This window comes from Trachurus japonicus, chromosome 9, assembly GCF_045865225.1.
Source record: "Trachurus japonicus isolate A0001 chromosome 9, Traja_1.0".
Classification (NCBI taxonomy): domain Eukaryota; kingdom Metazoa; phylum Chordata; class Actinopteri; order Carangiformes; family Carangidae; genus Trachurus; species Trachurus japonicus.
In genome coordinates this window covers 1,176,334-1,188,560 of record NC_140915.1, presented here as the reverse complement: position 1 = coordinate 1,188,560, position 12,227 = coordinate 1,176,334, and the positions used below count along the sequence as shown (strand labels likewise).

The following is a 12,227-nucleotide window of genomic DNA, read 5'->3' as shown; positions in this document are numbered from 1 at the left end:
TTGGTTAACTGCTGGTTAACTGCTGGTTAACTACTGGTTAACTGCTGGTTAACTGCTGGTTAACTGCTGGTTAACTGCTGGTTAACTGTTGGTTAACTACTGGTTAACTGCTGGTTAACTGCTGGTTAACTGCTGGTTAACTGTCGGTTAACTGCTGGTTAACTGCTGGTTAACTACTGGTTAACTGCTGGTTAACTGCTGGTTAACTGCTGGTTAACTGCTGGTTAACTGTTGGTTAACTACTGGTTAACTGCTGGTTAACTGCTGGTTAACTGCTGGTTAACTGTTGGTTAACTGTTGGTTAACTGCTGGTTAACTGTTGGTTAAATGTTGGTTAACTGTTGGTTAACTACTGGTTAACTGCTGGTTAACTGCTGGTTAACTGCTGGTTAACTGCTGGTTAACTGTTGGTTAACTACTGGTTAACTGCTGGTTAACTGCTGGTTAACTGCTGGTTAACTGTTGGTTAAATGTTGGTTAAATGTTGGTTAACTACTGGTTAAATGTTGGTTAACTGTTGGTTAACTGCTAGTTAACTGCTGGTTAAATGTTAGTTAACTGCTGGTTAACTGCTGGTTAACTGCTGGTTAACTGTTGGTTAACTGTTGGTTAACTGCTGGTTAACTGTTGGTTAACTGTTGGTTAACTGCTGGTTAACTGTTGGTTAACTGCTGGTTAACTGCTGGTTAACTGTTGGTTAACTGTTGGTTAACTGCTGGTTAACTGTTGGTTAACTGCTGGTTAACTGCTGGTTAACTGTTGGTTAACTGTTGGTTAACTGCTGGTTAACTGTTGGTTAACTGCTGGTTAACTGCTGGTTAACTACTGGTTAACTGCTGGTTAACTGCTGGTTAACTACTGGTTAACTGCTGGTTAACTGTTGGTTAACTACTGGTTAACTGCTGGTTAACTGCTGGTTAACTGCTGGTTAACTGTCGGTTAAATGTTGGTTAACTGCTGGTTAACTACTGGTTAAATGTTGGTTAACTGTTGGTTAACTGCTGGTTAACTGTTGGTTAAATGTTGGTTAAATGTTGGTTAACTACTGGTTAAATGTTGGTTAACTGTTGGTTAACTGCTAGTTAACTGCTGGTTAAATGTTAGTTAACTGCTGGTTAACTGCTGGTTAACTGCTGGTTAACTGTTGGTTAACTGCTAGTTAACTGCTGGTTAAATGTTAGTTAACTACTGGTTAACTACTGGTTAACTGCTGGTTAACTGTTGGTTAAATGTTGGTTAAATGTTGGTTAACTACTGGTTAACTACTGGTTAACTGCTGTATAACAGCTGGTTAACTGCTAGTTAACTGCTGGTTAAATGTTAGTTAACTGCTGGTTAACTGCTGGTTAACTGCTGGTTAACTGTTGGTTAACTGTCGGTTAAATGTTGGTTAACTGTTGGTTAACTGCTGGTTAACTGTTGGTTAAATGTTGGTTAACTGTTGGTTAACTACTGGTTAACTGCTGGTTAACTGCTGGTTAACTGCTGGTTAACTGCTGGTTAACTGTTGGTTAACTACTGGTTAACTGCTGGTTAACTGCTGGTTAACTGCTGGTTAACTGTCGGTTAAATGTTGGTTAACTGCTGGTTAACTACTGGTTAAATGTTGGTTAACTGTTGGTTAACTGCTGGTTAACTGTTGGTTAAATGTTGGTTAAATGTTGGTTAACTACTGGTTAAATGTTGGTTAACTGTTGGTTAACTGCTAGTTAACTGCTGGTTAAATGTTAGTTAACTGCTGGTTAACTGCTGGTTAACTGCTGGTTAACTGTTGGTTAACTGCTAGTTAACTGCTGGTTAAATGTTAGTTAACTACTGGTTAACTACTGGTTAACTGCTGTATAACAGCTGGTTAACTGTCGGTTAAATGTTGGTTAACTGCTGGTTAACTGCTGGTTAACTACTGGTTAACTGCTGGTTAACTGCTGGTTAACTGTTGGTTAACTGCTGGTTAACTGTTGGTTAACTGTTGGTTAACTGCTGGTTAACTGCTGGTTAACTGCTGGTTAACTGTTGGTTAACTGTTGGTTAACTGCTGGTTAACTGTTGGTTAACTGCTGGTTAACTGCTGGTTAACTGTTGGTTAACTGTTGGTTAACTGCTGGTTAACTGTTGGTTAACTGCTGGTTAACTGCTGGTTAACTGTTGGTTAACTGTTGGTTAACTGCTGGTTAACTGTTGGTTAACTGCTGGTTAACTGCTGGTTAACTACTGGTTAACTGCTGGTTAACTGCTGGTTAACTGCTGGTTAACTGCTGGTTAACTGTTGGTTAACTACTGGTTAACTGCTGGTTAACTGCTGGTTAACTGCTGGTTAACTGTCGGTTAAATGTTGGTTAACTGCTGGTTAACTACTGGTTAAATGTTGGTTAACTGTTGGTTAACTGCTGGTTAACTGTTGGTTAAATGTTGGTTAAATGTTGGTTAACTACTGGTTAAATGTTGGTTAACTGTTGGTTAACTGCTAGTTAACTGCTGGTTAAATGTTAGTTAACTGCTGGTTAACTGCTGGTTAACTGCTGGTTAACTGTTGGTTAACTGCTAGTTAACTGCTGGTTAAATGTTAGTTAACTACTGGTTAACTACTGGTTAACTGCTGGTTAACTGTTGGTTAAATGTTGGTTAAATGTTGGTTAACTACTGGTTAACTACTGGTTAACTGCTGTATAACAGCTGGTTAACTGCTGGTTAACTGTTGGTTAACTACTGGTTAACTGCTGGTTAACTACTGGTTAAATGTTGGTTAACTGTTGGTTAACTGCTGGTTAACTGTTGGTTAAATGTTGGTTAAATGTTGGTTAACTACTGGTTAACTACTGGTTAACTGCTGTATAACAGCTGGTTAACTGCTGGTTAACTGTTGGTTAACTGCTGTATAACAGCTGGTTAACTGCTGGTTAACTGTTGGTTAACTACTGGTTAACTGCTGGTTAACTGTTGGTTAACTGCTGGTTAACTGTTGGTTAACTGTTGGTTAACTGCTGGTTAACTGTTGGTTAACTACTGGTTAACTGTTGGTTAACTGCTGGTTAACTGCTGGTTAACTACTGGTTAACTGCTGGTTAACTGCTGGTTAACTGCTGGTTAACTGCTGGTTAACTGCTGGTTAACTGTTGGTTAACTACTGGTTAACTGCTGGTTAACTGCTGGTTAACTGCTGGTTAACTGTCGGTTAAATGTTGGTTAACTGCTGGTTAACTACTGGTTAAATGTTGGTTAACTGTTGGTTAACTGCTGGTTAACTGTTGGTTAAATGTTGGTTAAATGTTGGTTAACTACTGGTTAAATGTTGGTTAACTGTTGGTTAACTGCTAGTTAACTGCTGGTTAAATGTTAGTTAACTGCTGGTTAACTGCTGGTTAACTGCTGGTTAACTGTTGGTTAACTGCTAGTTAACTGCTGGTTAAATGTTAGTTAACTACTGGTTAACTACTGGTTAACTGCTGTATAACAGCTGGTTAACTGTCGGTTAAATGTTGGTTAACTGCTGGTTAACTACTGGTTAAATGTTGGTTAACTGTTGGTTAACTGCTGGTTAACTGTTGGTTAAATGTTGGTTAAATGTTGGTTAACTACTGGTTAAATGTTGGTTAACTGTTGGTTAACTGCTAGTTAACTGCTGGTTAAATGTTAGTTAACTGCTGGTTAACTGCTGGTTAACTGCTGGTTAACTGTTGGTTAACTGCTAGTTAACTGCTGGTTAAATGTTAGTTAACTACTGGTTAACTACTGGTTAACTGCTGTATAACAGCTGGTTAACTGCTGGTTAACTGTTGGTTAACTACTGGTTAACTGCTGGTTAACTGTTGGTTAACTGCTGGTTAACTGTTGGTTAACTGTTGGTTAACTGCTGGTTAACTGTTGGTTAACTACTGGTTAACTGTTGGTTAACTGTTGGTTAACTACTGGTTAACTGTTGGTTAACTGTTGGTTAACTGTTGGTTAACTGCTGGTTAACTGCTGGTTAACAGCTGGTTAACTACTGGTTAACTGCTGGTTAACTGTTGGTTAACTGTTGGTTAACTGTTGGTTAACTACTGGTTAACTGTTGGTTAACTGTTGGTTAACTGTTGGTTAACTGCTGGTTAACTGCTGGTTAACTGCTGGTTAACAGCTGGTTGACTGCTGGTTGACTGCTGGTTGACTGTTGGTTAACTGCTGGTTAACCGCTGGTTAACCGCTGGTTAACTGATGGTTAACTGATGGTTAACTGCTGGTTAACTGCTGGTTAACTGATGGTTAACTGCTGGTTAACTGCTGGTTAACTGCTGGTTAACTGCTGGTTAACTGCTGGTTAACTGCTGGTTACCTCTAAGACACATTTGAGCACTTGTGGGTCCTGTTTGACTCTGGAGCAGACGACCAATAGGAACTGAGCTTCTTCCTTCTCTGTCTGGGATCCAGGAAGTGCACAGAGACGAATCAGCTTCTGAGAGGGGCGGAGCAGAGGTGATGTCACAGTGACATCATCGTTCATGTGTCAGCTCAAGATAAAATGAGAGTCAGTGGCTGTGTCCTAATCCCCCCACTCACTATCTAGTAGCTACCAGATAAATGAAGTAGTGACCGGTGTAGCTACCAAATAAATGCAGTAGTGACCGGTGTAGCTACCAAATAAATGCAGTAGTGACCGGTGTAGCTACCAAATAAATGCAGTAGTGACCGGTGTAGCTACCAAATAAATGAAGTAGTGACCGGTGTAGCTACCAAATAAATGCAGTAGTGACCGGTGTAGCTACCAGATAAATGAAGTAGTGACCGGTGTAGCTACCAAATAAATGCAGTAGTGACCGGTGTAGCTACCAAATAAATGCAGTAGTGACCGGTGTAGCTACCAAATAAATGCAGTAGTGACCGGTGTAGCTACCAAATAAATGAAGTAGCGACCGGTGTAGCTACCAAATAAATGCAGTAGTGACCAGTGTAGCTACCAAATAAATGAAGTAGTGACCGGTGTAGCTACCAAATAAATGAAGTAGTGACCGGTGTAGCTACCAAATAAATGCAGTAGTGACCGGTGTAGCTACCAAATAAATGCAGTAGTGACCGGTGTAGCTACCAAATAAATGAAGTAGTGACCGGTGTAGCTACCAAATAAATGAAGTAGTGACCGGTGTAGCTACCAAATAAATGCAGTAGTGACCGGTGTAGCTACCAAATAAATGAAGTAGTGACCGGTGTAGCTACCAAATAAATGCAGTAGTGACCGGTGTAGCTACCAAATAAATGCAGTAGTGCAGCAGCATCAGTAAATGTGTCCAGCTGTCAGAGTTGTCCGGTTGCAGCTTCCTCAGACTCCCACAACAAACGTCGGAGCAAATTTCCTAACAAGCGTTATAAACTGACCACAGACTCTGGATAGCGAGGCTAATTTCTGTTAGCCCGTCTATGGTGTTTTACATTATACGTTAGCATTAAGCTAGCGGACTTTATGCTTAGTTGTGACACTGGCTGTGTGTGTTTTGAACGTGGTTTCAAACTATGTGGGTTTGATAGAACATCTTTGATGCTTAAATATATATATTACCGCTTAATATATTGCTTTACTCCTCTTTTTTCATGTTGGTACATCCGTAGATCTATGCTACACCGGCCGTTACGAATGCAGTCGGAACGTTTCGTGATACGTCATTAACTGTGCGGAGGAGTAGTGTCCAAAAGTGTTTTTTCATTTGACCAGTGAGTCACTATATTGAATTCACTAGGCTATATAGTGAGTAGGGAGGAGGGAGGAGGGAGGGGTTTAGGACACAACCAGTGTGTGTGTGTGTTTGTGTGTGTGTGTGTGTGTGTGTGTGTGTTCACCTGTACAGGTCTGTAGACGTTGACCAGGTGCAGCACCGGTTTCTGCACCTGAGACAGCAGCTTGGAGAAGAACAGCAGCACCTGCTGGGACATCCCCGGGGGGTACTGGGGGGGGGGGGGGGGGCAGGGGGGGGTTAGTTAGTGACGACATCATCCTCCTCCTCCTCTAACCTGTCTGACCTTTGACCTCAGGTCCAGGTGACGTTACCTGAGCTTTTCCCAGCGTGACCAGAGTCTCCAGCAGTTTGTGCTGCAGCAGATACTCCATACACACTCCTGTGTCCTCCACCTGGATCAGTACACAGTATCAATACATCACTGATCAATACACAGTGTCTGGATCAATAGGACTAATCACCTTGTTGTTTCCAACTACTTCCAGGTAGAAAACCAGCATGAGAACAATAGTGACGGACGAGAGTTTCACTATATATATCTACTTTTTCATGTCACTATATCACCGTTTAGACTAATCTGATGTTTGTAAAGTTTATAAAACCAATGATTGGACAAACATTACTATTTACGTGAGCACATGTTTGTAATTAGTCATGGTTATCATAGATTAGCCGGGCTAACGGTTAGCTACCTGTTTAACTTTAATAACTCAGTGACTCAATAAACGCTCCATGAACAAATATTTTCTCCAGCGGATATCTGAGTTGCAACATGACTGAGCTAACTGGAGTAGTTTCATGTCGTGTCCCACAACGGGAGGGTTTTAACAGCTGACGTCCTGCTGTTAGCTTAGCTACTGTTAGCTTAGCTACCGTTAGCTTAGCTACCGCCGTTAGCTTAACTACCGTTAGCTTAACTACCGTTAGCTTAGCTACCACCATTAGCTTAGCTACCGTTAGCTTAGCTAGCTTAGCTACCGTTAGCTGTCCCTGTCAGCTGAGCCACTGATGCTTTCTAGACACTGTGATTCCCCCAAACTGAATAAATACAACACATAGCAACACAAAACACACACACAGAAATAGTAATGTTTCTTCAATCATTTCAGATTTGTCTAAACGGTGATAGGGCGTGAAAAATATGATATATAGCTAAACTCTCGTTCGTTACTACTGGTTTTCTACCCGGAAGTAGAATGTAAACAACAAGAAGAGTCGGTCAATAGAGAGCCTAAGCGGAAGCAGGAAGTAACGTCGCCATGGGAACTCAACTCAGAAAAAGTCTCCATGTGAGTGAACAGGAGTCAAAGTTTTATTTCTAATGTGAGTGAATAGTGTGATGATAAAACTCTCTGAGCTCTACCTGTTTAAAACACCACGGTTCATGAAGAGAAACCAGCAGTTTGTTGTCACGGCAACAGAAGAATGTATTTAGTGTGAAGACGCTCTACGGACTACAGAGAGAGTTTTATTCTACAATAGTTTTACAACAAACTGCTGGTTTCTCTTCATGAACCGTGGTGTTTTAAACAGGTCGAGCTCAGAGAGTTTTATCATCACACTCACATGGAGACTTTTTCTGAGTTGAGTTCCCATGGCGACCGTTACTTTCTTGCCTCTGCTTCAGCTCTTTATTAATACACATCGAGCAGCTGTTACCTGTTGTTTCTCCTCGTACACCAGGATGTCCAACATCTGTCTGAGCCGCCAGGGGATCTCTGTCTGTTTGACTGGACGGCTGTCATCTACACACACACACACACAGTCACACACACACACACACACACACACACACACACACACACACACACACACACACACACACACACACACACACACACACACACACACACACACACACACACACACACACACACACACAGTCACATGAGAAGGACACTCTCTGACATCCCCCCCCACCCCCGTCTCTCTCCCTCCTCCTCACCTGTCGTCTCAATGTAGTAGTTTGTGATCGATTTCCAGTGATCAATGAAGGAATCCAACAGCTGGACGGTGGGCTCCCTCTGAGAGACAGACAGGTACAGCGAGACAGGTGAAGACAGACAGGTGAAGCAAAGCAAAGCAAAGCAATTTTATTTGTATAGCCCGTTTTTACAAACAGTTTGTCTCAAAGGGCTTTACATGGCATCATAACAACATCCTCTGTCCTTAGACCCTCACATCCACTGAGGAAAAACTCCATGGAAAACCCTTTTAACAGGGAAAACCAGGAGAAAGCTCAGGGTGAGCAACAGAGGAGGGATCCCTCACCCAGGACGGACAGACGTGCAATAGATGTTGTTACAGACAAGAAAACAGTTTACAGTTTGTCACAGAATGTGCGAAATAAAGACAGACAGGTAGAGACAGACAGGTAGAGACAGACAGGTGAGGACAGACAAATAAGGACACATCAGTTAGTCAGTAACGTCATGGTGTTATGTGTGGCTCCAGGTGGATTGTTTATGAAGTTAACGAGCTCTGGCCTGAGAATCAGAGGTTACCACGGCGACTTGAGGTGGTTGCCAATGACGATAGGGGCCCCCCAGGCTGAGACAGACAGAAACGTGGAGAAAAAGAGTGATTTTCTGCCTCTGCACCGGTCTCACATTTAGGCTTAGCATGAGAAAACGGTAACTCCTATCAGAACAAAACACAGACCGTGAGCGTCACAAGGACTTCCTGAACGATTTGGTGTGACTTTGGTGTTTCTACAGTAAATATTTTGGAGACACTTGCAAGTTTAAAACATCAGGCCGTTCTGCTTCTCTCAGAAAATATTTGTATTGGAGTCAATGAGGAGCAGAGACAGACGTGGCCGCACTTAAGAGGCTCAGAGTTTAAATTCTGTAAGTCTCTCTGATATTTTGAGCACATGGTGAGAGACAGAACAAGTTTGTCTACAACTTTGGAAAAAAAATCATGTGTGTAGAGTGTAAATTGTGTCCGGGAGGAGCGTGGAAAGAGAAAAGTTTCTGACGATTTCAGACAACTTCTCCCACTCTAACCGATGATGTCACGCACTCTGACACGAACATTCCGTGCAATACACACCCATTATAAACTCATAATTTCTCCAAAAATGATCATGGTCATTGATCAGGGATTGATCAAAAACTATATGACCTATCAAAACGTGGAGTAATACGACAATACACAAGACTTGTGTCTACTGTTTAAAGTTTAAATGGAGTCTCTAGGTGAAAGTATGCCTGAGCAGTAGACGTTTGTTAAACTCAAATGACTGTTCTTTTTCGCCTGTCCCATTGACTTTGATGCAAAATTTTTCGCAGTTTTTCACAATGTAACTGTGCGTTCACACCAAAAGCTTCCAAAGCGTCAAAACGCCGGAAGTCAATTCATTTTCAATGAGAGCCGGCGACACCGAGCGTCCAAAGCTTCCAAAGTGTCCAAAGCGTCACCAGATGAGAAGTTGAGCCAGGTTTAACTTTATGGTAATTAGCTATGACGCGGTTCAGCAACAACCGGCGGCAGCCTGTCAGAATAGAGATGTCCGTCGGCTGCCTTTTTTTTCTTTTTTTTGTATTTCGGCTCCCCAATGACCAGCACGATCGAACTTTGACGTCAGTCATGTGACGAGCGGCCAAAGCGGCTGAAAATATTTTGCCGTTTTGGGAGCTGTCTTGTCTGACGCCCACCCTCGAGCGTTTTTGACGCTTTTGAAGCTTTTGGTGTGAACGCACAGTTAGTTGCGAAAAATTTGTATTCTGTTGAGAAAAGTAGGCTAATAGCACACCGATCCCGAACATACGTTTTGATATATAATTTGAAGTAGCGAATCGAAAATAGTCCGGAAGATGTAGGAAAAAATCCACAGAATCAGCTATTTCATAGCTGTTGGGGCCAGTGCTCGGTGCGATGGCCCCGTGGCCCCAACTACTGCAGGACAGGAGAATAACAAGACAATCTACACATTCATTCTGTTAGAGCTGAAATATTAGAAACTAGAGCCCAGGTTGAGTTTGAGTGGAACTGTCCTTTAATGACGCTGCAGCCGGAAGGGGCGGAGTCAGGAGAGAACCACGTCACACGGAGACCGGAGCGACTTGTTCCTAAACAACTTTCTAACTCACGGAGCTAACATGCTAACAGAAGCTAACATGCTAACAGAAGCTAACATGCTACATGCTACATGCTAACCCACCGTCTCCAGCGCGTGCAGCAGCAGGCTCGTGAGCTTGTTGAACGTCTCCATCCGGCCTCGCGCCACCGGCTCAGACCCGCAGAGGAATCGAACAGTGATCAGTGATCAGCTGATCGGTTCACTGGGACATGTTGACAACTAGTTCACTCAGCTGACCCACTGTCAACAGACACACACTTCCGGGGAGCGGCTTTTCAGAGTAAAACACAGCCCGGGTGGAGGGAGGGAGGGGGGTTTCAAAATAAGAGTTTCTTTTTTCTTTTCTTTTTTAAAATAAGAGTTTCTATTTTTTTTTTCAACTTTATTTAAAGTTGTAACAACAACAACAACATTTCAGTCTTTCCAGCTCACATTTCGTTACAACAGTAACAGTAAAGTCACAATTTTATGACAGTAGGCTATAACAAAAGTTAAATAAAAGAGAACAAAACAATCAAGGAAATAAGGAATAAAGGAAAATACATTTGGTGACAGACCTCGTATCCTATCCCATGAAAATTACAATAATAGTTATTGTGACAGATTATTCTTTAAACATTTCTGAATGTATGTTCATTATGAATATACATTTCTTGTTTGTAATTACATTAAGAGACTTAAAATAATAATCAACTTCAATCAAAAACAACTTGATGATGGTGAAGAATTCTGAAAATTTGCATTTATGGATATGAAACTTCCCCAATAAAACATAAAGGTTTACTATAGTACATAGCCTAGTTAATTTTCTTTGAAATCAAATAAGAGTTTCTCTCTAACAAACAGGGAGCTGTTAATGACGTCACAGACCCGAGTAGCATTTTATTTTTTCACTGTTTATATTCTCAAATGTTTTGGTTGAATGTACAAAACTTTATTGAAAAGAAAAGTGGACATTCAGTAGCTACAACTGCATGAAAAGGACGTTTTTCTTTCCTTTGAAAACAACCAAATGGAAAATTATGAACATTTTTTTGTACAGCTTGTTTTATTTTTAGGTAAATTTCATATATACAGACAAAAAACTGGACTGACATCAAGCCAAATTTTACACTCTTTTTGAAGGAACTTTATCAAAATGCCAAAGGCCAAACTTTATTTTGGAAAAAATGTTATTTAATTAATATGCTTTTCTTTACATGGATGCATGATACTTCTATACTCTTTGTATATTTATACTTTTATATTTAAAAAAAAAAAAAAAGACCCAAGCAGCTGGAGCAGATTAGATTAGAAAACTTTATTGATCCCCAAGGGGAAACTGCTTTGCCACACTATAAGTATATATATATATATATATTTTTTTTTTTTCGGCTTTTTTTTTTTGCCTTTATTTGATAGTGATGACAGTAGAGATAGACAGGAAATGGGGAGGCAGAGAGAGGGGGAATGACACGCAGGAAAGGTCTGCCCGACGCGGAATTCGAACCGGGGACGCCTGCGGCGAGGACTGTAGCCTCTACATGGGGCAGCCGCTCTACCCACTGCGCCACGCACCGCCCCTGCCACACTATAAAAACACAAACATCCACTTAACAAACAATACAAACATTTCCATACCATTGCACAAAACTTGTCGATTTGGCCTGTTTTAATATTGATACCTTAAGACTAAAAAAACGTCAATGGCCTGTTTTAACACGTGTTTTGGCCCCCAAGAGGGCACTTTAGCACACGTTTTGGCTCCTAAAGACCATTTTACCACATTTTTTGGCTCCTAGATGTGGCTCCTAGAGGGCACTTTCAGGGCTGCCAAGTTTCAGAAAATGACAAAAAGTGAGACTGTAGTGACATGGTGCGTTTGGCCGGCGACCACAGGTTGGCGGCGAAAAAAAATGGGTCTTTTTTAACGTCGATTTGGCCTGTTTTATAATATCAATACCTTAAGACGCCGATTTGGCCTGTTTTAACATGTATTTTGGCTCCCAAGAGGACACTTTAGCACACGTTTGGCTCCTAGAGGGCACTTAGCATGTATTTTGTATTTGGGCCGCGCCCCCCCTGCCCCCCCTGTGCACACCACTGGTCCTGCTCGTTTCACGCACCCTCTCGCTCCTCTGTGAACCGGACCCTGAACGCACTCCCCTCCTCTCCTCTCCTCTCCTCTCCTCTCCTCCGTGTCCGCGCTGTCCCCTGGATTTCCCTCCTGGCTCGATCCACAGACGACTGACTGTCGCTCCCAGGTACCGAGTTGTGGTTTTTTTCCCTCTTCTGTAACAGGGTTTTTTTTCGTTCCTACTCGGCCTGGTGTTTTTTGTTTCCCCGGAAACGGTGGGTTTTTTTTCCCTCTCACGAAGAGTTTTTTTCATCTTCAAAATAAAGTGCAGAGTTGAACTGAACTTTAGATTATTGCTGTCTGCTGTATTGTTGTTTATATTGTG

General features: G+C 41.8%; 1 protein-coding gene across 2 annotated transcripts in view; it reads right to left on the bottom strand.

The window, feature by feature from the left end:
• The window catches only part of fhip2b (FHF complex subunit HOOK interacting protein 2B), a 32,675-nt gene extending 22,657 nt beyond the window's left edge, over positions 1-10,018 (bottom strand). For both annotated transcript variants that reach the window (XM_085785675.1, XM_085785676.1), the window contains exons 1-6: positions 9,868-10,018; positions 7,648-7,726; positions 7,362-7,447; positions 6,014-6,094; positions 5,806-5,910; positions 4,310-4,429 (exon numbers count right to left, since the gene is read on the bottom strand). In XM_085785675.1, coding sequence (XP_085641801.1) covers positions 4,310-4,429; positions 5,806-5,910; positions 6,014-6,094; positions 7,362-7,447; positions 7,648-7,726; positions 9,868-9,918 — 522 coding nt within the window. In that variant the 5' untranslated portion in view covers positions 9,919-10,018. The remainder of the gene's footprint in view (positions 1-4,309; positions 4,430-5,805; positions 5,911-6,013; positions 6,095-7,361; positions 7,448-7,647; positions 7,727-9,867) is intronic.
• Positions 10,019-12,227: the final 2,209 nt, after the last annotated feature.